The following is a 25,991-nucleotide window of genomic DNA, read 5'->3' as shown; positions in this document are numbered from 1 at the left end:
GTTTAGCCAAATTCAAATATTTTTTATATACTTTAAAAAAAAAAAGGTCAAACTGGAGTTTTCCTAGTGTGGCCAACGATTTTGTATTTTTTTTTACCAACGATATACACAAACTGTCTATTTTTTAGGATAATCGTAAGAGTCGTTTTCGAGATCCGTGTCCACACAGGAACCATTTGTTTCCAGGAACCATTTGTTTCCAGGATCCATTTGTTTCCAGGATCTATTTGTTTCCAAGAATGTGCGACCTGAATAGTGGAATATTAATTTTTGTTGTCCGTAATTTGTAGTATGAAGTGCGACAGCCGTAAGGAGGAAAATCGAAAGTGAAACTACTCCAATAAGAGAATTAATGTTCATTTGATACTTAACATTTAATACTCGTTAATATTTATAAGGTGTTAATTTTTTATTGAAATAACACTAGAATCACAGTAACATATGAAATATCGGATTTTCACAGTAAACTTAACAATTTCATGGATGCTGCATTGAAGCTTCCCGGTGACCAAGTTTAAAAAAAAAAGCCTCAACACTATTGAAATCTGAAAGAAAGTCCATTTTAAAGACTAAAATAGAAAGAAAGAACACAACACTTCTTTAGTCTTAACACCGGATACACCAGAAACATAGCTATAATCATAATTTTACTGCCATTGATGAAAATCCCTAACATGTAACAAATGTAAAAAAAACAACAACAACATATATGCAGGATACATCTTAAGTCAAGGCTCCCGGGTGTGACTTTGGGATAACGAACTCGTTTATGAAATGCTGATAACAATCATCCCTTATGACTTTTACAAACTTAAAGATTTATTCAAGTGAACGGTTTCTATACCGAGCGCCAGCGTTCATTAAGTATAGAAACGAAGCGGCCTTAGTTTAACAGAAAGAAACGAAAGCTAGCCTTAAAACAGATTAATTAAAATGCACGAACTGTGGCAAACTTTGCCGCTCCATAACTGGCAGAGGCGTAGCTAGGGTGGGGGGGGGGAGGTGGATAATTTGAAAATCCTCCCGTGCCCCCATTTGAGTGAGGGTCCCAAAAGAGTGTTTTTTTTACATTAAATATTAAATATTATGCAAATTTCAGGGGCCTCAAAGAGGTCTCGCCCCCCCCCCCCAAATGATGGCAAATTCCTTGCTACGCCACTGAGAATGGGCTTTTTAGTCACACCAGATTGTATCCTGTCTAAAAATATTGACTCAAATCCATTCAGATCTCTCCTGGGCCTTTCGTCTCCAAGTCCGAACCCCAAGGTGTTGACTGAATTGAGTAAATAATCTTAAAAGCATATCTGTACGTTCCTAAATATAAGTTATGTTCTACGTTTAAAGAAATTCAATTTAGTCCTTTATGTTAAATGTTTTAAAGGGATTTAAATAACTTTCTTCTATAGCTAGTGACACCAAAGGAGAGAGAGATCTTATATGAACATATTCCAGCATTTGGAATAAAAACTGCGGTATATGGCATTGTGCATATAATTTTTCAAAAAAATATTTTTAGAATGTTTTCATTACGAAGTTATGGTTTGGTGTCTCTTGAATTGCTGCTACTTTAAAAAAAATTTAACTCCAGTTCAATGAGTACGTATCCTGGACCGTATCCATATCTATATTGTGATAATTTCTGAGCTTTATAATTCTTTTTTCCCCTCATTTGTTCCTGTAACTCACAAATTCTTCGTGATTTCAGAAATAAAATGGTTGGACACTTGATGGACGGGTATTAAAAAAAAAAGACTAACGATTTTTCTAGAAATTTGACCCTTCACCCATTTCTTAGTCTGTTGAGCCGTTCGTTCACTATACACTCCTCTGTATGTTTGCCTTGAATAGAATCTCTTTCAATAACAGACCAGTCCAGTCTTTAATTCTGTCTTCCCATAGCTTTCTGTCTGCTTCATCTTCTATTCCTGGTACTGTTCCCTGCAGGAAGGTCTTTTTATCTTAAGGTACCACAAATCTGAATTAATGTCCGGATATTGGTTTTACATGTTTTTGGATGTTCCTTCAGAAATAATATTATTACATCCAAGCTCAAAATCTCACGGAAAACGGCAGTAAATGGTGGCGTGCAGGGTTCAAACCTGGGTCCATCTAGACAACAGTCTAGAGCGCATACCACACAACCAGCAACCTATAAGTATTTGCTGCCTTACCCGCCAGTAGTGATGGATTCATCGTGGTAAGCATGTCTATTTTCTTGTGTACTATAGAATCAAGGAGCTTTAAAAATTAATATAAGGGAAAAAAAATTAATAAGAACATGACAGACATGGCGAGCAGTCTAAACTTTGCACTCTCTGTCCTCATTCTAAAAAAAAACAGTCAATAAATTAAGCACATAAATTGTCCAATCAATGCACAACGTGTAACTATTGTGACGTGTGCAATCGATACACACCTACACACGAGTAAAGGAAAGTTGTTTAAGAAAGAAATAGTAAGATGTTTTTTTACTCTATTTGTGACAGGCTCTGAAGTCCTCTAAACAAACTCACACAAGTTAAACAGTTAAAATAATAACATTTGGGTGTTTCATTGGAAAAATAATATTAATAATAATAAAAAGCAAAATATAAACAATGTATTAAAAAAAAAATCCTATCCAAAGGGGAATAACTTCGCCCTTAAAATTATATTTCAATAATGCACAAGTTATTTCCATTATTTGATATCAAACAAAATAATTAATTACCAATAATTAAGAGACTAATTGCTTGTTTGTTTTTTAATTGATTCATGTTTTTAAGTTACAATACATTATTGCTTTTAAAGTATCAACAAGATCGGAGAATCTGTGAGGGAGAAATAGCCTAAACAGTTATTTACGGGGCCTAAAGCCAACAAATGTAGCCATATCTGTGAATGCTGAAAGATTACTTTCCTTTACTGGTTTCAAACAAAAAAATTATTTACCTATAACTAATTGACCAATTGGTTATTATTTTTTTTTTGTATTGATTCATGTTTTGGTCTATGCCAATGAATATTTGTGTAAAGTTTCAATTTGATCTGAGAATGGGTGTGGGAGAATTAACGTATACACACTTTTTTACTAGACAGACAGGCAGACAGACAACAGATTTAGTTGATATAAGCGTTGTAAAAACAAAGAAAATATGGGAACCTAAGCTGGAGATTAAGTGGTTATGAAAGTTGTCTAAAATAACAATATGCCCTGCTGTTTTATCAACTGACCTCACAGATACCTTTAATGTCCATAACATTCCTGGCAGTACTGCTGCAGACCTGCCACATCACCAGAAAATTTCTCAATGGACACTGTTAAAGAGACTACAATGAATTTTGTTTCTCTCTAACGAAGCTCGACCCTGGCAGTGTCAGAGAATGAATGCTCGTTCGTTTCTAACATAATAATAGTAAAGTAATAATAATATTAATAATAAAAAATTACGTTTTATTCCCCGTGAGGATATTTGTCTTACAACTGTCGCCTAACTATAACAATAGATTATAACAGAAAACGAATTATAGAATACACAGAAAACACTGAAAATATACGTTCACAAACATTAAATGTGATATTTACATAAAAAATTTGGATTTTACTCAATCACAGACCTATGTATATTCTATCTAGACTGGACATGGAGATCTTTTAACACTACACAAAATATCGTGAACATTTTTTAAATAGTTGAAATAAGACGTTGTTTTGTAAAGTAGTTATAAGAAGTTAGGTTGTTGTTTTTTTCCACCCTAACCTATGCAACATATAATTTCATTTTTAGATCTAGATCTAGTAAATGAACATCAAAAAAGAGCACTCTCGTTTCATAATTATTATTTTGCAATTTTTAGATATATAGGTAATCTAGGTAATCAATCTATTTAAATGTACATAAGATGACTAAAATCAATAGACGTGAATTATTTCAATCTAGGATTATCGATACAGTATCTTAATGGAAACTAACGGGAAACGGCTTTATTTCATGAATTTGCGTGAATATATAGTTCTGTGATTAATACATAGCAATCTTTATATATAGGTCTGTGAGTTGATCAATCCGTTTTCCAGTCTAGATATAATATATATAGGTCTGTTTACTCAATGTTGTACTTATCAAGGGAACAAAAGAGTTCTTGGAATTATTTGAATAATGTAGCCTACTCAGGGCTGGGTGAAAGGGAGGGCAGGCGGGGCAACATAATAGAGCGGCTCCCATAGTAGCGATAGAAAAAAATATATTCAAATTTCGACGGGTCATAAACTTTAAACTTTAATGTTGTTGTTTTTTTTATTTCAAACATGTATTTGTTCGCATTTTTACCGACAATACTTCGAATCTTACGGTAGGCAACACTGTCGGGGTTAAGACGTGTTCTGTCGTAAAGTGTTCACAATATAGAAATGCAGCTGCGATCTTACGGCAGTACGTCGACCTCTGTTTTACTCTCTACAAACTCAAAAATTATATAAATATGTGCTTATTAAATTTAAAAAAAAGAGAAGAAAATGAGATTAAATTTACAAGTATTTTCTTCTAAATTATGGCTTCTTTTTAGATAGACTTAGACTTAGGTCACCCAGCGCATTGGGCGGCTAGCTGTCTCCACAAAGATCTGTTGTTTTCTTTATGCGTCAAGCTTGCCGTTTCTGTAGCAATTGTGGTTATACAGGGTGGGGTCGCTAGCCCCACGCCAAACACTGCACCTTTTTCGTCGGGCTTGTGACAGTATTATTATTAATTAATGGATTATTAGTAAAGATTTCGTAAAAGTGTAGGGGCCTCTATGAAACTCCTGCACCGGACCGGGACTTACTTACTTAAGTCCGGCCCTAAATATATTTGGGGAACAATATAATATTTTCAAAAATCTCTGGGCAGAACATGCAAGTAGTTAATCAGGGCACGGGCTTAGGTCAGCCCCTAAGTAATGCAACACCGCCCTGGACCTGGCTATTGGAGCTTACAGACTCCGGCTATATAAAGAGGGTGAAAGTCTGTCTTAGTGAGTGACAGTAGCAAAAGTTTTAGAAATACTTACATATCGTAAAAACAGTTTCATTAAAGTCAAATATACTATGATTGCCAAAAGAATAATAATATATTGGACTATTAATTATCAATGAACCTACATTTAATTTGTAGACATCTTTAAAAGAGAACAAAAATTTAAAAAACATGAGTGGTCAAGAAATTGCAATTCATTTAATATCTATTAATTTGTAGAGATTTTCAAAAAAATGTTTTTATAAAATGTAATTGTATCCATTCGTTTATGTTTTTGTTTTAAAAGCAATTGGCAATTGTCATTGTAAATTTATGGCTAAAGGGACATAATTGTATTGAACATGATGCTAGCAGGAAGAAGAGAAAGTTGCTGATTTCTTCATTAGCCTCCCTTCTGTCTCGTCAAATAGTATTTTAGCCGACATATAATAATATTTAATTTTACACAACAGAACCACATCTTTTCTATGAAGTAATACAGAAAAAAGGATTTCCCTGATATTTGAATCAGTATTATTGTCTGACATAGTCTGTTCATTATAAAGATTGTTTAGTCCTCTAGCCAATTTATACTAATTTTTCTTTATACTTTGAAAAATTATAGCGGTCAAATTAGAGTTTTCCCAATGGGGCTAAATAACTAGTAAATATTTTCCCAAAGATATACATCAACTGTCAAAATACTTGAAAAATCGTTAGCGCCGTATTCGAGATCCGTGTCCAGGTTTTTCCAAAAATCAATGAGAATAGACAAATTGTAAGAAAAAAAAACTAATTGTAATTTCTATTGGAAACTTTTTTAGGGAAAAAGTTTGATGGGAAGTGGGCTGACACCCTGAGCCAACGAGAGCACTGATGCCACTGGTGTTTTTAATTATTAGAGCCGTTAAAAATCTACCAAATACGTTTACCTTTGTTAAAAAAATAGAAATGATATATTAAACATGTATATACCCCACACATTTTGTTCAAACAATATTTAAAAAAAAGCCCGTGTTTTGGGTTATTGATTAATTTTATAACTATTATGCTTGAGCTGAATTACCAACGGATGGGAGGATTGGTTCCAAAGGCTGTGAATAAGACATATAACTCCCCTTCTCGGTCCGTAAGTCAACCATAAACTAGATGATCATTTAATCATAGTGAGGCTTGGCTTACACTGAACCATGTCACCACAGGAATCCATACATTGAATACTTTTGAATATTAACACTGTAATAATAATAACAACTTTCAGAGAGTCATACAATCCAATCCTTTTCGCCCCGCACATGTCTTTGTAGGGAGGTAGTATGGTGGCTGTTGATAGGTTGTACTTCATAGCTTCTGATATCCTGATGAATATATTTTACTCTACTTTTTTACCTGCATTTCAAAGTGATGACCCATGGGGGCCGTCTCTCAGTTTGTTTGAAAACACTAACTCTCTTTGTGATATTTTTAATATAATAAAGTGTGTGTTCTAGAATGTATTTAAGCAGCTTAAAATGTCATAAATAGGTGTCAAACCCCGCAGGATGACCTTACAACACTCATAAGACCACATAGCTTTTTTATATTTATTACCGAGGATATTTCAAGTTCCTGTCAGTCTGGTTAAAATCTTTTACACTTTATTTCTTTCACTTTCCATTGACACTTATCATTCATCGATGACAAGACCAGAATTCATTAAAAAAAATAAACATTCAGTTGGCCAATTATTTGTAATTAATTATTTGTACAGGGAGTTAAAAATGTACTAGACAGGCGACGGGCGGCCGGTGACCGTAATGACAATAATGTAGAAAATTAGGTAGGTTTTTTTTAAATATTTAAACATACTAATAAAACTTGCTATTTTTATAGGTACTTATGAATACTTATTATTTTTTTTACCTAAATAGCTTAGCGGCAAATCATGTCGCCCTTCCGTCATGCAGGTTTAAGTTCGAATAAGTAGTTAAGATTTTTTTTTAAAATTGCTTTTGAAAAGGCAGCACGGAAAGCCTTCTCTCCGAAACCCCTCCCCCTCCTCCTCACACACTGATCCACAAAAGTGATTGTAATGAGCATATTGCTATATGCATGAAAGTTGCGCTAAACAAAAACAATTTCTAAAAATATTTCCAATCGCACAAATTTATTATTGTTAGTCTAAATCTATTAAAAGAAATAATAACTTGATTGATTCAAAGTAATCGCAATCAATATACGCGATATTGTCTTTTTAAAAGTCTTATATTTTGCAAAATTAGAAAGTTTAAATTCCAGAATTCAATCATTCAGTTGTTTTTGGTTATGTATTAGTTTATATAAGTGCAACTTATGTTATTGTTTTATTTTTTCATGATAAGTAAATACATTCCACCGCTCCCCCCCCCCTTTTTCAACCGAAGACTGGTATTTTTAATTTCGGGATCTTTAGGGCGCCTCTGAGTCCTCCATCTCTAATGGGCACCTGACATTAGTTGGGGAAAAGTAAAGTTGTGCTGGCCACATGATACCCTCGCTAACCACAGGAAACAGATGACTTTTACATCATTTGCGCTATAAATCGCCAAGTCTGATTCTTATTTTGCTTACATATTTATATTTTTAACTTCTAAAGTGTAGAAAGAATAAAGAATTAATGTAGAAAAGAAATACGAATGTTTCTCCAAAAAGAAAAAAAAAATCAGCTTTGCATAATAAATAGGCTTTATATTAGGCCTGAAGTCTGAACTCAATTTAATTAGTTGCTGTGAATCAAATGTTTAAACAAGAAACAGTTTAAAATAAGTATCCTTTAAAAAAACAAAACAAAACTTATCTAAAGGGGAAGAACTCCGCCCTTAAAACTCTATCTACCAGTAATGTACACGTTATTTCCCTTATTCGATATCACTCAAAATAATTAATTACCAATAACTAATTGACTAATCGGGAGATTTTTAAAATTCATGTTCTGTTAGGTACAAAAATAAGGTATCAACTTTATCGGAGAATGCATGAGGGAGAAGTAGCGTTAACAATTATTTAAGGGGAATAAACCCAACAAATTTAGGCATATATGTGAATACTAAATAATTACTATCCCTTGTTGGTATCAAACGAAATAATTAATTAGGCCTACTATTGATTGATCGGCCAACTGGTTACTTTTGAATTGATTCATGTCCTGTCATTGAATGATTGTGCGAAGTTTCAACTTCATCCGAGAATGGGCGTGGGAGCAATAACATGTACACACTTGTTACCAGATAGACACAGTGAGTTGATATAGATAAATAATAATATTTAAAAAATCTCCCTACAGACCATGCGGTTTAGAGGGCAGATGATGTTAAGATCATAAAGCTCTGTAAAAAAAAAAAATTGATACTGCCCAATTAGCTCATGAACTGCATGCCACCTTGTGGCCAAATATACTATATGTTTGACGTAATAACTCTTTATGTTACCCAAGGTGACTCACTTATCGGTGCGATAAAAGTTTTTTTCTCACGAGTTCAAAGATTTAGTACAGAGAAGTGCAGTATTTCACGCGACCACGCAAATCTATCTTTGTCATACACATTTTGTCACATTCAAAGCTTTAGAAGTGTATATTAGGTTAACGAATGTGATATGTATGATCTATAACAGGGGTGGGCAAATTACGACCTGCGGGCCACATGCGGCCAGCCAGAGTGTTTTATGCGGCTCTACAAATGCAACAAAATTAAAAATAGATTATCTTAAATGTCTCTGTAAACTGTTGAAGAGGCTAAAGAAACATTGTCTCTACATGTCATTCTAAAAAGTTTAAAGTAAACGAAGATTACTCTTATTGGTAATATTTTGAAAGACTCAAACAAAGACACAAACTCAGACCAGTATTTATTCAATGCGATGAAGAAATGTGTTGAAAGTGTTGGCTTGGAACAAGATGGCGAGTGTAACAACTGATGGAGCCCGAGTTTTAACTCAGAGTTTTTTTTTAAATAAATAACAGAGTAATATTCCAATCATAAACTCTAAACGGAGTAAATAGGAAAGATGCGCCAAGCTGCATTGAATATCAAACATATTGTTGACCCAAGTACCTCAGTGATCAAACTTATCATAGCTAGGGGTCTTAAACACAGGCAGTTCCGAAATTCGGAAACAAAACATTCGGATGTTCGGTACCAAAGAAGTATCCGCTGGCTTAGCATAGGTAATGAACTGAGAAGAATATGGAGTCTCAAGGAAGAAATTGTTATGTTCCTTGAAGGACATTGACTGTGACTTTGTTACTAATATTTCTAATGAAGAGTGGAAGACATACTTCAAGTTTATCATCCGCACTATTGCAACGGGTTGCTTGCTCATGAAATACACGTGAATGTGAAATCTTTTCAAACAAAGCTTTCCCATTTCTCCAGACAAGCAAGTGAACACAGGTTTTGTTATTTTCTATGCTGAAAGGTCAAACAATTTCTAGTAAAATAGTTGGAAAGTCAAAGAGGGATTTTAAGACGTCAAGAACTTGGAACCAGTTTTCAATACCCTCAGTTCATCATTTAGTGCAGAAGCTGATTCAGCTCCAGAGGACGAACCTCCAAGCAAATTATGACCTGAGAAGTTCCAACCAGTTCTTCCACGGGAATTTAATGGGTACCAGAAACTGTGTTTCCACACTTCAAAAACCAAGCTTTCACATTAATTGGTTTCACATACATCTGTGAACAAATATTTTTTATTATTGTATGAACATGTCGATGCTAACTGACTGTAATTTGATATCAGTCACAAGAATAACTACTAGTAAGCTAGTTCCAAAGTTCCGGAACAATATATATGATTGTAAACAGTTAAATACTTCACATAAGGCACAACTGTTGCGATGTAAAAAAGACAATTAAGGAATGTAGGCCCTTGTCCTTACAATTAGTGAAATGATATGTAACTGTATAATACATTATACACAGTTAGCTATCTTCTTTATATATATATATATATATATATATATATATATATATATATATATATATATATATATATATATATATATATATATATGCGCCCCCCCCCATTCCTACTTTTTTTTTAATGCGGCCCTCGCTAGAAAAAGTCTGCCCACCCCTGATCTATAAGTTAACGCTCTTTTATGTGCCTGTTTTTTTTACAGCGTCTGGGGTCCACTGTGGCACTAACCAGTGTACGAGAGAAGCTTCCTGTCGGAGCCACACTTACTGCGATTGTCCTAGTGGAAAGTACGGAGATGGAAGTTTAAAATGTTACCCATCAAGTGAGTTCCAAGTGTTTTGTATGCATGAATATCCCTATTAGTGTCTTTTTTATTGAATCTGTGGTTTTCTTTATGATAGATAGTTATTTGTATGTTGCTCTATATACCTTAGATCTATGATGACGAGACATAAAAGTGTTCATTTATTAAGCATCATAAAGTTCTTATACATTGAGCAACATTGTCCTACAGGTATGTGATATTTTAAAACGCAAACATTTACTATATTGTCTATACGGGCGAAGCTGTTATTTTTTGGGTTAAAAACACAAATTATTAGCGCAGTCAGGCCGCAGTCTATGCTCTACAATGGGTCCGAGAAGAATGCAGATAATCACATAAACCTTATTAACTAAATAGTTTCTTCCTAGAAGCATGCTATGTATCATTAAGTTTTGCTTGAATGAATAATTTATTATTATCCCTCTGTAACTTCTTTCAAACACTGACAGATATTCCTTTTCCGCCATGAATTTAAAATTATCTCCTCTTGTTCCGTTCGGCGCATTATCTCCCCTGAGATTGGTCACTGATGTGAGGGCTTCAGTTTCATCTCACCTTATATCTCTTATTTATCTAAATCGCCGATGATGGTACGAAGCAAAGTTAGTTTCCGTTTCATCCCAGTTGACGTTGTCATCATTTCGTGGTCCATGCCACTGCAGACTTTGAAAAGTATAGCTGACATTGTCATCATTTCGTGGTCCGTGTCACTGCAGACTTTGAAAAGTGTAGCTGACATTGTCATCATTTCGTGGTCCGTGTCACTGCAGACTTTGAAAAGTGTAGCTGACATTGTCATCATTTCGTGGTCCGTGTCACTGCAGACTTTGAAAGGTGTAGTTGACGTCTTAAGACAGTCTAGCAGAACCCATGTGACGTTCGACTACGGATTCGCCAAGGAAGTGAGTGACCGACTAGCTTTGGATTTTCTCGTTGGTAATACGGTTACGACGTGTGACTCGTCCGCATTTGTTTTGTTTAGTTGTCATAGAAGAGGACAAATACAATATGTTTGCATTACAGTTGAAAGAATAACTTTATAAAATATCATTCGCTTTGTTCCATGCAAATCTTTATTATAGCAATGTTAACTCTTTCTCTCCTAACTGACGGTACCAGCGTTGATTCCCCCAGAATGTGGTAAATAATTACGGAGAGAAAGAGTTAAAACCAGCGATACGTATAGTACAAAAAAAAAAGTGTGTAAAATAGGCCCTATATACCAAATTTTTTTTACACCTCTGTCAGATATTGGAGAACATCTGCAAATCTAAAACACGTCCGCCAAATTTCGTAATACAATTATCAAATCGTGTAATGCATCTGGCAAATCTCGTAACACATCTGTCAAAATATTGTAACACATCTGCCAAATTTAAAACACATTTCGAATTTCGTTACACATTCTCCTAATCATGTAACACATCTGGCAAATCGATTTGAAAAGCAAGTCGTGAATTATATGGCGTGAGATTTTTTTTTTTAGAAGTGATTAAATTATAGATCAAGATCAATGTAATACAGTCTCAATAACTTTTAATGGTTAAAAAGGGAAGCAAAAAAAAACGAATCCTGCTTGAGCATCTCAATTTTACCCATCGTTGTTTTTTTAAATTTTACGACATTTATTTTATGTGCTTGAATGTAACAGAAAATGTACAAATTTTACGACATCAATTAAAAAAAACGTGCAACTTTATTTCATGTACTCTGCTGAGCAATCTCTTTGTAACCGTTATTTTGAAATGAGTAATATTTTTTAATGAGAATAATTTTTCGCTAGGCAAGCCTATAAACTAGGATTGATGATGAATGGCGTTTGGTAGAGTTTGGTAAGTTTTTGGATTAGGTACATTTGGTTTTTACCCTTTTAGAACTAGGGATGTATAGAGCAGGTGGTGTAAAGGGATAGGTAGGTCATCCATAGTGTAAGGCACGAGTTAGATATTGCTAGTCAAGACTTAAGTATTGTTAGGTATGCCGTACGCATTGTTTCATTAGCTCTGTCAATGAGCCCAGATATCTTAATAACAACCCTGTTTGTGCGTTTGAAGATGTAATATATCCTGGCATTGTTCTTCAAATGGTGCATGGTGGATGAGTGGTTATGCGCTTGGCTTCTGAACCTGGGGTTCTGGGTTCGAATCTCGGTGAAGACTACGATTTTTAGAATCTAGCTCTAATTGGTACCCAACTTTGGTTGGGGGAAAAGGCGGTTGTTCGTTGTGCTAGCCACATGACACCTTCCTCGTTAACCGTGGGCCATAGTAACAGAGCGGACCCATAGATCGCAAGGTCTGAAAGGGGAACTTAACTTTTTTTTTGTCCGGTAGAGATTGTAGGGCACAGGTCAGAGTTTTTCTATCTATCTATCTATCTATCTATCTATCTATCTATCTATCTATCTATCTATCTATCTATCTATCTATCTATCTATCTATCTATCTATCTATCTATCTATCTATCTATCTACCTATCTATCTATCTACCTATCTATCTATCTATCTATCTATCTATCTATCTAATCTATCTATCCATCTATCTATCTATCTATCTGTCTATCTATCTATCTATCTATCTATCTATCTATCTATCTATCTATCTATCTATCTATCTATCTATCTACCTATCTATCTATCTACCTATCTATCTATCTATCTATCTATCTATCTATCTATCTATCTATCTATCTATCTATCTATCTATCTATCTATCTAATCTATCTATCCATCTATCTATCTATCTATCTGTCTATCTATCTATCTATCTATCTATCTATCTATCTATCTATCTATCTATCTATCTATCTATCTTTCTCTATATCTGTCTCTCTATCTATATCTTTAACTGTCTTAAGGCTGAAACGCCTTACCCCTCCAACCCTTTTTTTTTTAATTTAAAAAATTAAAACACCGGTACAATAAAATCATTGTGATCTAGACTATTCTAGACTACATTTTCAAAAATTAAAAAAGGAAAATTTGTGTCACCATACCGACTGGCATATCAGCTATTAGAGGTAGAAGGAAAAAAAAGTTTCAAATCAGAATCTCAACTAAGTCTGTTTTCTTCCCCCCAGACAGTAGGAGAGCAGAAGTCCTGGGAAATACTAGCACACTGACAAGCTTTTCAGAGGCAATAGACAAAATTGTATGGCCCGGAAGCTATTCTTTTTCGGAGTTTACCTGTACCCGGCATAGCAACGGGAGAGATTGTCGAGCACAGGTCAGAGTTTATCTATCTATCTATCTATCTATCTATCTATCTATCTTTATGTCTGTCTGTCGATCTGTCTATCTATCTATCTATCTATCTATCTATCTATCTATCTATCTATCTATCTATGTGTATACCTGTTTTTTTTAATAGATTATCGGTATTAATACCATACGAAATGGAAGAACGATCGCTTATGGATTTCGCATTAACTTCCGATGTCCGCATGACCCACACTTGTCAGAGGAAGGAGTGTGTCTTATGGTGACAGGCGTACAGCGAGGCGGGAAATATTACGTAAGTTATTCTTGTTGTTGTATTCTATATCTCGAGAGGAGAGACGATCTTCTCCCTTTGACTAAAGAGGCAAATCCAAGAGAGACATCTGCAGTCAAGTTGGGCATTTTGTAATCATCAGAAACTGCAAGGTTTTCAGCCTTCATCCTACTTCTGGTTAGTTTAACCATTTGCGATCTTTCCAGAGCTTCTTTCCCCCAAATGTTGGTGCTGACGCTAAAACGGATTCATGTCACGTTTGCATACATCATTATATCATAGAAATCAGGAAGTACATGCGGCCGCACTTCCCGTGGTGGAGGCTGCCCAGGCTTGAGCAAGATATTAAAACACGATGCATGACTAGATTGACCTAGCGACACGCGTAGGACGTCATCATCTTCTTTTTTAAAGCAACGTCTGTATTTTATAAGATAAGAAGAAGATAAGAGTCATTATATGACTAGATAAAGTTGACTTTAAAGCAGTTTTTATTTCCATTTTTATATCACATGTGTTGCTAGTACTTTTTTAAAATACTTTTTTTTTGTCACCTAACAGTATCGCGAATGGGGATTGGTTGATTGCGGACCAGAAGTTTTTCTAACAGAAACTGTAAGTAGGCCTATGACAATAAGATTGTAATTATGTAACAATTAGACAACATAAAAAAAACCTGACTATTTTGCCAAAACGCAGATTTTTTTTTATTAGTTAATTATTGTTTACTTGTATACACGTCTTTTATATTTAAGACCCCCCCCCAAAAAAAAAAAACCAGCAATAATTTAAAACTTGAGCCTCCAGAAGTTTTGGCAAGTCGAAAAACTGAAGTTCTATTTCCTTATACATTTGTCACACTTTAGTTTCTAATTCCTTATACATTTGTCACACTTTAGTTTCTAATTCCTTATACATTTGTCACACTTTAGTTTCTAATTCCTTATACATTTGTCACACTTTAGTTTCTATTTCCTTATACATTTGTCACACTTTAGTTTCTATTTCCTTATACATTTGTCACACTTTAGTTTCTAATTCCTTATACATTTGTCACACTTTAGTTTCTATTTCCTTATACATTTGTCACACTTTAGTTTCTAATTCCTTATACATTTGTCACACTTTAGTTTCTAATTCCTTATACATTTGTCACACTTTAGTTTCTATTTCCTTATACATTTGTCACACTTTAGTTTCTAATTCCTTATACATTTGTCACACTTTAGTTTCTAATTCCTTATACATTTGTCACACTTTAGTTTCTAATTCCTTATACATTTGTCACACTTAGTTTCTAATTCCTTATACATTTGTCACACTTTAGTTTCTAATTCCTTATACATTTGTCACACTTTAGTTTCTAATTCCTTATACATTTGTCACACTTTAGTTTCTAATTCCTTATACATTTGTCACACTTTAGTTTCTAATTCCTTATACATTTGTCACACTTTAGTTTCTAATTCCTTATACATTTGTCACACTTTAGTTTCTAATTCCTTATACATTTGTCACACTTTAGTTTCTAATTCCTTATACATTTGTCACACTTTAGTTTCTAATTCCTTATACATTTGTCACACTTTAGTTTCTAATTCCTTATACATTTGTCACACTTTAGTTTCTAATTCCTTATACATTTGTCACACTTTAGTTTCTAATTCCTTATACATTTGTCACACTTTAGTTTCTAATTCCTTATACATTTGTCACACTTTAGTTTCTAATTCCTTATACATTTGTCACACTTTAGTTTCTAATTCCTTATACATTTGTCACACTTTAGTTTCTAATTCCTTATACATTTGTCACACTTTAGTTTCTAATTCCTTATACATTTGTCACACTTTAGTTTCTAATTCCTTATACATTTGTCACACTTTAGTTTCTAATTCCTTATACATTTGTCACACTTTAATTTCTAATTCCTTATACATTTGTCACACTTTAGTTTCTAATTCCTTATACATTTGTCACACTTTAGTTTCTAATTCCTTATACATTTGTCACACTTTAGTTTCTAATTCCTTATACATTTGTCACACTTTAGTTTCTAATTCCTTATACATTTGTCACACTTTAGTTTCTAATTCCTTATACATTTGTCACACTTTAGTTTCTAATTCCTTATACATTTGTCACACTTTAGTTTCTAATTCCTTATACATTTGTCACACTTTAGTTTCTAATTCCTTATACATTTGTCACACTTTAGTTTCTAATTCCTTATACATTTGTCACACTTTAGTTTCTAATTCCTTATACATTTGTCACACTTTAGTTTCTAATTCCTTATACATTTGTCACACTTTAGTTTCTAATTCCTTATACATTTGTCACACTTTAGTTTCTAATTCCTTATACATTTGTCACACTTTAGTTTCTAATTCCTTATACATTTGTCACACTTTAGTTTCTAATTCCTTATACATTTGTCACACTTTAGTTTCTAATTCCTTATACATTTGTCACACTTTAGTTTCTAATTCCTTATACATTTGTCACACTTTAGTTTCTAATTCCTTATACATTTGTCACACTTTAGTTTCTAATTCCTTATACATTTGTCACACTTTAGTTTCTAATTCCTTATACATTTGTCACACTTTAGTTTCTAATTCCTTATACATTTGTCACACTTTAGTTTCTAATTCCTTATACATTTGTCACACTTTAGTTTCTAATTCCTTATACATTTGTCACACTTTAGTTTCTAATTCCTTATACATTTGTCACACTTTAGTTTCTAATTCCTTATACATTTGTCACACTTTAGTTTCTAATTCCTTATACATTTGTCACACTTTAGTTTCTAATTCCTTATACATTTGTCACACTTTAGTTTCTAATTCCTTATACATTTGTCACACTTTAGTTTCTAATTCCTTATACATTTGTCACACTTTAGTTTCTAATTCCTTATACATTTGTCACACTTTAGTTTCTAATTCCTTATACATTTGTCACACTTTAGTTTCTAATTCCTTATACATTTGTCACACTTTAGTTTCTAATTCCTTATACATTTGTCACACTTTAGTTTCTAATTCCTTATACATTTGTCACACTTTAGTTTCTAATTCCTTATACATTTGTCACACTTTAGTTTCTAATTCCTTATACATTTGTCACACTTTAGTTTCTAATTCCTTATACATTTGTCACACTTTAGTTTCTAATTCCTTATACATTTGTCACACTTTAGTTTCTAATTCCTTATACATTTGTCACACTTTAGTTTCTAATTCCTTATACATTTGTCACACTTTAGTTTCTAATTCCTTATACATTTGTCACACTTTAGTTTCTAATTCCTTATACATTTGTCACACTTTAGTTTCTAATTCCTTATACATTTGTCACACTTTAGTTTCTAATTCCTTATACATTTGTCACACTTTAGTTTCTAATTCCTTATACATTTGTCACACCTTTAGTTTCTAATTCCTTATACATTTGTCACACTTTAGTTTCTAATTCCTTATACATTTGTCACACTTTAGTTTCTAATTCCTTATACATTTGTCACACTTTAGTTTCTAATTCCTTATACATTTGTCACACTTTAGTTTCTAATTCCTTATACATTTGTCACACTTTAGTTTCTAATTCCTTATACATTTGTCACACTTTAGTTTCTAATTCCTTATACATTTGTCACACTTTAGTTTCTAATTCCTTATACATTTGTCACACTTTAGTTTCTAATTCCTTATACATTTGTCACACTTTAGTTTCTAATTCCTTATACATTTGTCACACTTTAGTTTCTAATTCCTTATACATTTGTCACACTTTAGTTTCTAATTCCTTATACATTTGTCACACTTTAGTTTCTAATTCCTTATACATTTGTCACACTTTAGTTTCTAATTCCTTATACATTTGTCACACTTTAGTTTCTAATTCCTTATACATTTGTCATACTTTAGTTTCTAATTCCTTATACATTTGTCACACTTTAGTTTCTAATTCCTTATACATTTGTCACACTTTAGTTTCTAATTCCTTATACATTTGTCACACTTTAGTTTCTAATTCCTTATACATTTGTCACACTTTAGTTTCTAATTCCTTATACATTTGTCACACTTTAGTTTCTAATTCCTTATACATTTGTCACACTTTAGTTTCTAATTCCTTATACATTTGTCACACTTTAGTTTCTAATTCCTTATACATTTGTCACACTTTAGTTTCTAATTCCTTATACATTTGTCACACTTTAGTTTCTAATTCCTTATACATTTGTCACACTTTAGTTTCTAATTCCTTATACATTTGTCACACTTTAGTTTCTAATTCCTTATACATTTGTCACACTTTAGTTTCTAATTCCTTATACATTTGTCACACTTTAGTTTCTAATTCCTTATACATTTGTCACACTTTAGTTTCTAATTCCTTATACATTTGTCACACTTTAGTTTCTAATTCCTTATACATTTGTCACACTTTAGTTTCTAATTCCTTATACATTTGTCACACTTTAGTTTCTAATTCCTTATACATTTGTCACACTTTAGTTTCTAATTCCTTATACATTTGTCACACTTTAGTTTCTAATTCCTTATACATTTGTCACACTTTAGTTTCTAATTCCTTATACATTTGTCACACTTTAGTTTCTAATTCCTTATACATTTGTCACACTTTAGTTTCTAATTCCTTATACATTTGTCACACTTTAGTTTCTAATTCCTTATACATTTGTCACACTTTAGTTTCTAATTCCTTATACATTTGTCACACTTTAGTTTCTAATTCCTTATACATTTGTCACACTTTAGTTTCTAATTCCTTATACATTTGTCACACTTTAGTTTCTAATTCCTTATACATTTGTCACACTTTAGTTTCTAATTCCTTATACATTTGTCACACTTTAGTTTCTAATTCCTTATACATTTGTCACACTTTAGTTTCTAATTCCTTATACATTTGTCACACTTTAGTTTCTAATTCCTTATACATTTGTCACACTTTAGTTTCTAATTCCTTATACATTTGTCACACTTTAGTTTCTAATTCCTTATACATTTGTCACACTTTAGTTTCTAATTCCTTATACATTTGTCACACTTTAGTTTCTAATTCCTTATACATTTGTCACACTTTAGTTTCTAATTCCTTATACATTTGTCACACTTTAGTTTCTAATTCCTTATACATTTGTCACACTTTAGTTTCTAATTCCTTATACATTTGTCACACTTTAGTTTCTAATTCCTTATACATTTGTCACACTTTAGTTTCTAATTCCTTATACATTTGTCACACTTTAGTTTCTAATTCCTTATACATTTGTCACACTTTAGTTTCTAATTCCTTATACATTTGTCACACTTTAGTTTCTAATTCCTTATACATTTGTCACACTTTAGTTTCTAATTCCTTATACATTTGTCACACTTTAGTTTCTAATTCCTTATACATTTGTCACACTTTAGTTTCTAATTCCTTATACATTTGTCACACTTAGCTATTTGTGAAAGAATCTCTGCATTCCAAGATAAAAAGAATAGGCCATAAGTTTTCTGTGCGTATCTAGAGACAGCTTCCTTGTTTTAAGTGTAAACAGTTAAAAGATAATAAATTGTGGTCTATATGACAGATGATGTAGAGGTCATCCGTTTCTGTGGACTACTGTTAACGGGGATGTCATGTGGCCAGCACAACGATCAAACACCTTTACTTTTCCCCGACTTAATGCCAGGTACCCATTAGAGCTGAGTGAAATATGAGGCGCCTTAAGATCCCGAGATTAAAAATCCCCAGTCTTCACCTGGATTGGACCCCGAGACCCCAGGTCGGAAGCTAAACGCTTTACCGCTCAACCACTGCACCTTCACTTAATTAGTAGGCTGGTATTAAACTCGTCCTAATTTATTTATTTATTTATTTATTTTTTTGCATTGCGACAACAAATAAGGAAAAAGTGTTACAACAGTTTGCTTTTTTGTTTTTTGAACAGGACCCCAACAATTATCCAGACCTAACTTTGGATGGTAGCGGAAGTGGAGATGGTAACGGAGACGAGGGTTCCACCGGTGGAGGAGGCGGAGGTAATGGAGGTAATGGTGGAAGCTCAGGCGGCGGTGGAGGCAGCAGCGGTGACGAAGAGGACAGCTCGGGGGAGGATGAACTTCCGTGGGAGGACCCTTCGGCCTTTGACATCGGTGGGGGTCACTTGGTGCAGATCGAGGTGGACGAGGACAACACTGCTGTGGTGTCCGTGCCGGACTGCGGTTTTGAGGTGGGATTCAGGGCGTTCGACTTAGAAGCGGTGGATGACCCTCAACAGTCCGTGCTGTACCTCTACGTCAGTGGTAAGTTGTGTCACACGACCTTGATATGAACTTAATGGTCACCTTCAATATTTATCAGAGCTTTCCATTCGCTACCTATCACTTTCTTTTTTTATGCAAGGTATTAAACATTTATTCGAAATCATTAATGTTAAACACTTTGGTAGACCTAAGCATTGTTAGCTATTGAGACATACGGATGTATATTTATGCAAGCTATTAAACATTTATTCCTAATCATTAATGCTTATCACTTTATTAAGCTTAGCTATATCATCCGGCACCCACTATGACGTAATAACCCGAATCCGAAAATTAATGTTATAAATAAATTCAATGAAAAACAACAAAGAGAATTCAGAAACCTTTGTCTCCTGTGAAGTTGATAGTAGGCCTACATCTACATCATGTTGCCTTTTTATATCTGTGATATGTATGGTAACTTAAACTATCTAAAAACTTAATACTATTTTTTTTTTAAATAAAGCAGTCATTACTAACATTTTTAATAGAGTTTTTTTTCTAAGAATAAAATAGTGCTGAAGAAGCTGCTACAATAAGTAAGATTGTGCTTAAGACGTTGGTGTTATGGGCTACTAGAGATGGGCCAACGATGTAGCTTTAATGCTTTTGTAGAGATGTAATAGAAATGTAAAAGGTTTTAATTTCTTAATATGACACAGCTCTCGTACTTTACATTTGGTCTTTGCTAAACCTAAATCTGTTTGACATTTGTATCATCGATGACTTCTTTTTTTTTTTTCTTTCATCACAGCGCTTCACTTTCCCTCATCAAGCTACCACAGCGATCATGTCATTTCAAGCCTGTCATTTGGTGTCATTTAGGATCAAGATGCATAGAGCAATTCAGGCTTTTTTTTTTTATTCCACTACTTTTTTTTAGACCCAGTTTGCAAAACGGAAAATACTTAGAAAAACTGAAACATTCGTTATATTCATTAAATTAACAGCAGCATCATTTAATAAAACGGGAAGGATTGGCTTGATTTGCCTTAAACATTACTTCAGTAAGGAAGATTATTGCATCCTAGCCCAAACCTCAATAGAGGCTGGTGACAATAATTAAATTGGATAAGATCACGGGAAGAAATGACCGTATTGAGAGCATATCATTGACCAGGGAGTCATAATAAGTCTTCGATTCAAAGGTTGGTGGAGGTGGAGGCACTGGGAAATTATAAGGTTGTAGGTCTTTGTACTAGCCATATACACCCTCATTAATTGTAGGACTAGAAAGGGAGAAATATTATAATCTGCTTTATGAATCATCAAGGCTCTAAAAGGAACATATAGCAAGAGTAGGCAGGCAGGCTTTCAAGAGATTATGCTACCTGTTATATATACTATAAAGTAGAATGTAAGGTGAATGTATGTCCCGAATAAAAATCAAAACCGTTTGACCAATCTTGATACGCAAATTAAGACCCGCGGACCGCGGGTAATATACGTCTAGTAATCTTATAAATATAGAAAGCCCCTTTTATTACATTTTTAAATTGTCCATATCAACTAGTATGTGGTTCTCCTGCCCCTTTATTGATAGAATCGTTAGGTATTATCAGTAAAAACAAAATATCATTATTTGTCATTTGTAATTCATTCAACAAAGCATCATGTAGTGCTCGATTCATCTTAAATAAGTCTTGCTCATACAAACTGAACCATATCGTTTCTCCAACCACCTACCCAACCAGACGACGTGGACTTCATCTACCCCAATAGAAGCTTAGCAGGGTCAAGGTCATTGGAAGAGCACTACGAAACAGATTTGGTCGGAGAGAATCTATTGTTGTACCAGGCTCTGACATACACTCCGAAACAATTGTCGTAAGTAGTAATAGACTTACCACTACTATCAATGCGAAATGTATTCGTAAAATTCATTAACTTTACAGATTTTACGACTTCTAATAGGTTTATATTTTTTAATAATATAATTTCTGTTGCTCTATGTAGATCTATAAAGCTTAACCTCGGGGCTGTTACGATGTCTTCCTAAGAGCTTGTGGTCGTCTTCCATGAAGGATACTCCATGAGTATTAACACGTAGATCTATCTATGCTCTACTGGCGATCTATATTGGTCATTTCCTAGGTCTCTTTCTATTTCGCCCCAAGAGCTCCACTTTGCCGTAGATTATGTAATAAATGCTCACCTCTCTTGATATCCAGCTAAGAACAGCTGCTGACAGGGAAAAGTGGAGGGATCTGGTTATGCTGTCACAGAACCCTAGAACAAAGGTCAAAGGACAGATGGTGAATCAATTATGGTGATTCTATTTTACATAAGCTTAGTGTTAGATTCTGTGAAGCCTGCTGACAAAACGGGAGCGAAGGCTTTTTTTTTTCTTATACTAAATTTCTTTTGTCTGTGAATTGTAGTTATAAACTTTCTAAACCATATGAGCGTTTCTCAAGTAATCAAGTCACTAGTAAAAGTTTTGAGAAACACTGGACTAAATAAAGTAGGCCAGTTTCTGTCGTCGAATCTGATAAAACTTACGATTTGATTGTTTTTTTTTTTTTTTGCCATTTAATTAAAGGAATGACTCAATTATACAAAACCTGGTTGTGCGGTATGCTCACTGAAATGTTGTTCGGATGTCTCGATGCTCCCGGGTTCATACCCTGCCCGCTACCATCCCCCATCGTCCCGACCGAAGTTTGGGCTAGATTATTTTAAACTCTGAAGGAACATCCAAAACATGCGTAAGCATTTTACAACAACAAATAGTCTATTAATATAAAGATATCGGTGAGTAGGTTATTTATATTCTGTTTCAGTGATCATCTGGGTAAACTATGTTCTACGACCGCCAAAGTTTTCCAGGCCAGCTGTGACTCTGTTGAAGAAAAAGAGTCGGCTGTAGTGAACTGTACATTCCTTCTTTCTAACGAAGTAGTTCAATGTTTGGATGCAGGAACTGGTAATAGTTTAGGCTACAATACACAAATACATCCTTTATAGTACCTAAGTTAATTTATTCAGATAAAACAGATATTCTTAGTCTCAGGCAAACTAGTGTTGGTGTAAAAACTGGCATAAAGTTTTAGTAGACAGGGCCGGATTTAAGTAAGTGGATGCTTCTAAAGCATTAATAAAAATCCACTTAATAATAATACTAATATCTAAAAGCACACTGTAGTTTACATGTAAACTTCATCCTTTTTTATTCTTTTCTTGTTAACAAAATATTCAATATGGATAAGGGGGGGGGGGGGCTACTATTTTAGTGGAGGCGAGGTGGCTGAGCGGTAAAAAACTTGGCTTTCAAATCAGGGTCCTGGGTTTGAATCCTGGGATTTTTAATTTCAGGATCCTTGGGCGCCTCTAAGTCCACCCATCTTTAATGGGTGGCGGTTAGTCGGTGTGTTGTCCACATGACACCCACGTAAACAGTAGGCCACAGAAACAGATGACCTTTACATCATCTGCCCTAAAGACCACAAGGTCTGAAAAAGGAACTTAACGTTTTTTAAATACTATTTTAGTAACAAAAAATACTTTTTAGTTTGTAGAGTAAGGTCCTGGGCTGATACGCTGCAGTAAATCCGGAGCTGCATTTCTATATTACGAGCACGCAACGAGCGGACACTACTTAATCAGTGTTGTCAAACCTGCACCCCCCCCCCCACTACCGAAATCTGGCCCTGCTAGTAGACAAGGCAGCATTAGCTACTACCACCATACGCATTTAAAATTATTGTTAACCTAGGAAGCTGATTTCCCTCCAACAATGCAATCATATATTGTTAATATATCCATTGTCCTTTAAAACTCCTTATATTATTACAATAGTAAGATACTTCTAAATTAACATTTCGCAACCATTAGAAAAGTTACGATGAGAATACTAAGAAGTAGAATTAGGTCGAAAAAAAGGAGGAATTTCTACTATTTAAATAAGATCTAAATAAAAAAACAACAACAAAAAACTTGTAGCCCAATAAAAAGAACCCTAAATCCGCTTCCTCTTATAATATAGAAAGCTGTGATTGTAATATTCTATTTTCATTTCTCTGTACAGCGGAAGGCACTAAAAGCGTTCATGCATTTCAACTGTGCATACAGATCGTCTGCTCACCTAGACCATCATGGTGTTCGCTCTTCCGGTCTGCTATTCCAGAGCATTGCTGGGACACGGTGGCTTCAGGATATTCCAACCTAGACTGCACTTAACTATGTCAAAAGACGTTTTCAATAGAAGTTTTTGTAGTCTATGGTGTAGCCTTACAATAAATTATAATTATTGCGATCTATCCCTACTTTTTTTTTTAGTTTGTAGTTTAAGGCATATCTGCAACATTCTGTATTATTTTTCTTTTCATTTATCCTGTTCAATAATTAAGATTTTAATTAAAAATGAAGCGAATATATAAATATTGATGAAATAATGAGCAGCCAATAATAGCAATTATTGTCATAACCAATCATTATCATAAAGGTCTGGACATGCGTCATGAAGGAATTGGGGCAGCCTTAATTCCACTAACTATCATAGGTATCTCTGACTCCAGTTGTTTTATGAAGGCAGTTTAATTCCACTAAGTATTATAGGTACCTGACACCAGTTGTTTTATGAAGGCAGTTTAATTCCACTAAGTATCATAGGTACCTGACTCCAGTTGTTTTATGAAGGCAGCTTTAATTCCACTAAGTATCATAGGTACCTGACTCCAGTTGTTTTATGAAGGCAGCTTTAATTCCACTAAGTATCATAGGTATCTCTGACTCCAGTTGTTTTATGAAGGCAGCTTTAATTCCACTAACTATCATAGGTACCTGACTCCAGTTGTTTTATGAAGGCAGCTTTAATTCCACTAAGTATCATAGGTAACTGACTCCAGTTGTTTTATGAAGGCAGCTTTAATTCTACTAAGTATCAAAGGTACCTGACTCCAGTTGTTTTATGAAGGCAGCTTTAATTCCACTAAGTATCATAGGTAACTGACTCCAGTTGTTTTATGAAGGCAGCTTTAATTCCACTAAGTATCATAGGTACCTGACTACAGTTGTTTTATGAAGCGAAATGCTTTGACTGCGAAATATTCAATTATTAGAAATACATTAATGTGTTCTTTGATGACAACCAAAAATTAAATTTTAATGATAAGCTGGAAGTAATATAATGGGTGCTTGTTAATATTGAGAGCCACTCATACGGTGATAGATTACATATTAGACATATCCTAATTCACTTTACTTGGTATGTATAAGTTACGTTATAATGAAATATGTGAAGGGAAAAAATGCTGAGCATTACAAAGATATCGTGTCACAATAGAGTTATGTCTAGAAGGTATATCAACAAGGATACGTCACTACACTAATTTCATTTTCCTTTCATTGCTCTCGATGACCAGATTTTCTTCACATCAAAGGGACAGCGCACTTGTCATTTATACCCAGACTATTTCTTTGTTTCTGTTTGCCATGTTGGCCAACATGAGCCATAAAAAAAGATTACATTGATTTGGCATTCATCTATTTTCCAATCTTGTTTGACCCCCCCCCCCTCCCCACCTTTTTTTTTCTTTATCATCTGATGTTTTTAAAAGTTTATTGACATAGTTGTAGACCATGTTGAAGTACATACAGACCTAACATATATATACATGTATAAACCCACATGATATAGATTGTCATTGAATACAAAAGTAACCAGAACTGTAACTTATTTAACTTAAGCTAGGTTAAGAGATCTTATAATAGGAAAAAAAAATTGACAGTGAGATATAAATAAAAAAATAGTTAGCAACAAATGGGAAAAAATTTACAAGTTATTTCTCAAAACAATTACTTTCCATCTATTTATAAGAAACATACAAATGTGAGAATATTTGACCTGTCAATCAGAGTACGGATTCCTGTCAGTATTAACAAATGTGTGCATTCATATCAATGTCACATTAATTTGTGAATAAAAGAGATAAA

At 33.8% G+C, this 25,991-nt stretch overlaps 1 protein-coding gene across 1 annotated transcript in view; it reads left to right on the top strand.

Annotated features, from left to right (window-relative positions):
- Positions 1-24,316, top strand: part of LOC106074578 (uncharacterized) — a 32,091-nt gene extending 7,775 nt beyond the window's left edge. The window contains exons 2-9 of the mRNA XM_013235374.2: positions 10,111-10,230; positions 13,313-13,458; positions 13,603-13,746; positions 14,287-14,340; positions 19,703-20,057; positions 21,752-21,884; positions 22,841-22,983; positions 24,085-24,316. Of these exons, the coding sequence (XP_013090828.1) occupies positions 10,111-10,230; positions 13,313-13,458; positions 13,603-13,746; positions 14,287-14,340; positions 19,703-20,057; positions 21,752-21,884; positions 22,841-22,983; positions 24,085-24,236 (1,247 nt within the window). The 3' untranslated portion in view covers positions 24,237-24,316. The remainder of the gene's footprint in view (positions 1-10,110; positions 10,231-13,312; positions 13,459-13,602; positions 13,747-14,286; positions 14,341-19,702; positions 20,058-21,751; positions 21,885-22,840; positions 22,984-24,084) is intronic.
- Positions 24,317-25,991: the final 1,675 nt, after the last annotated feature.

Source organism: Biomphalaria glabrata, chromosome 10, assembly GCF_947242115.1.
Source record: "Biomphalaria glabrata chromosome 10, xgBioGlab47.1, whole genome shotgun sequence".
NCBI lineage: Eukaryota > Metazoa > Mollusca > Gastropoda > Planorbidae > Biomphalaria > Biomphalaria glabrata.
The sequence above is the reverse complement of the archived record's forward strand: the minus strand, read 5'-3'. Positions and strand labels throughout refer to the sequence as shown.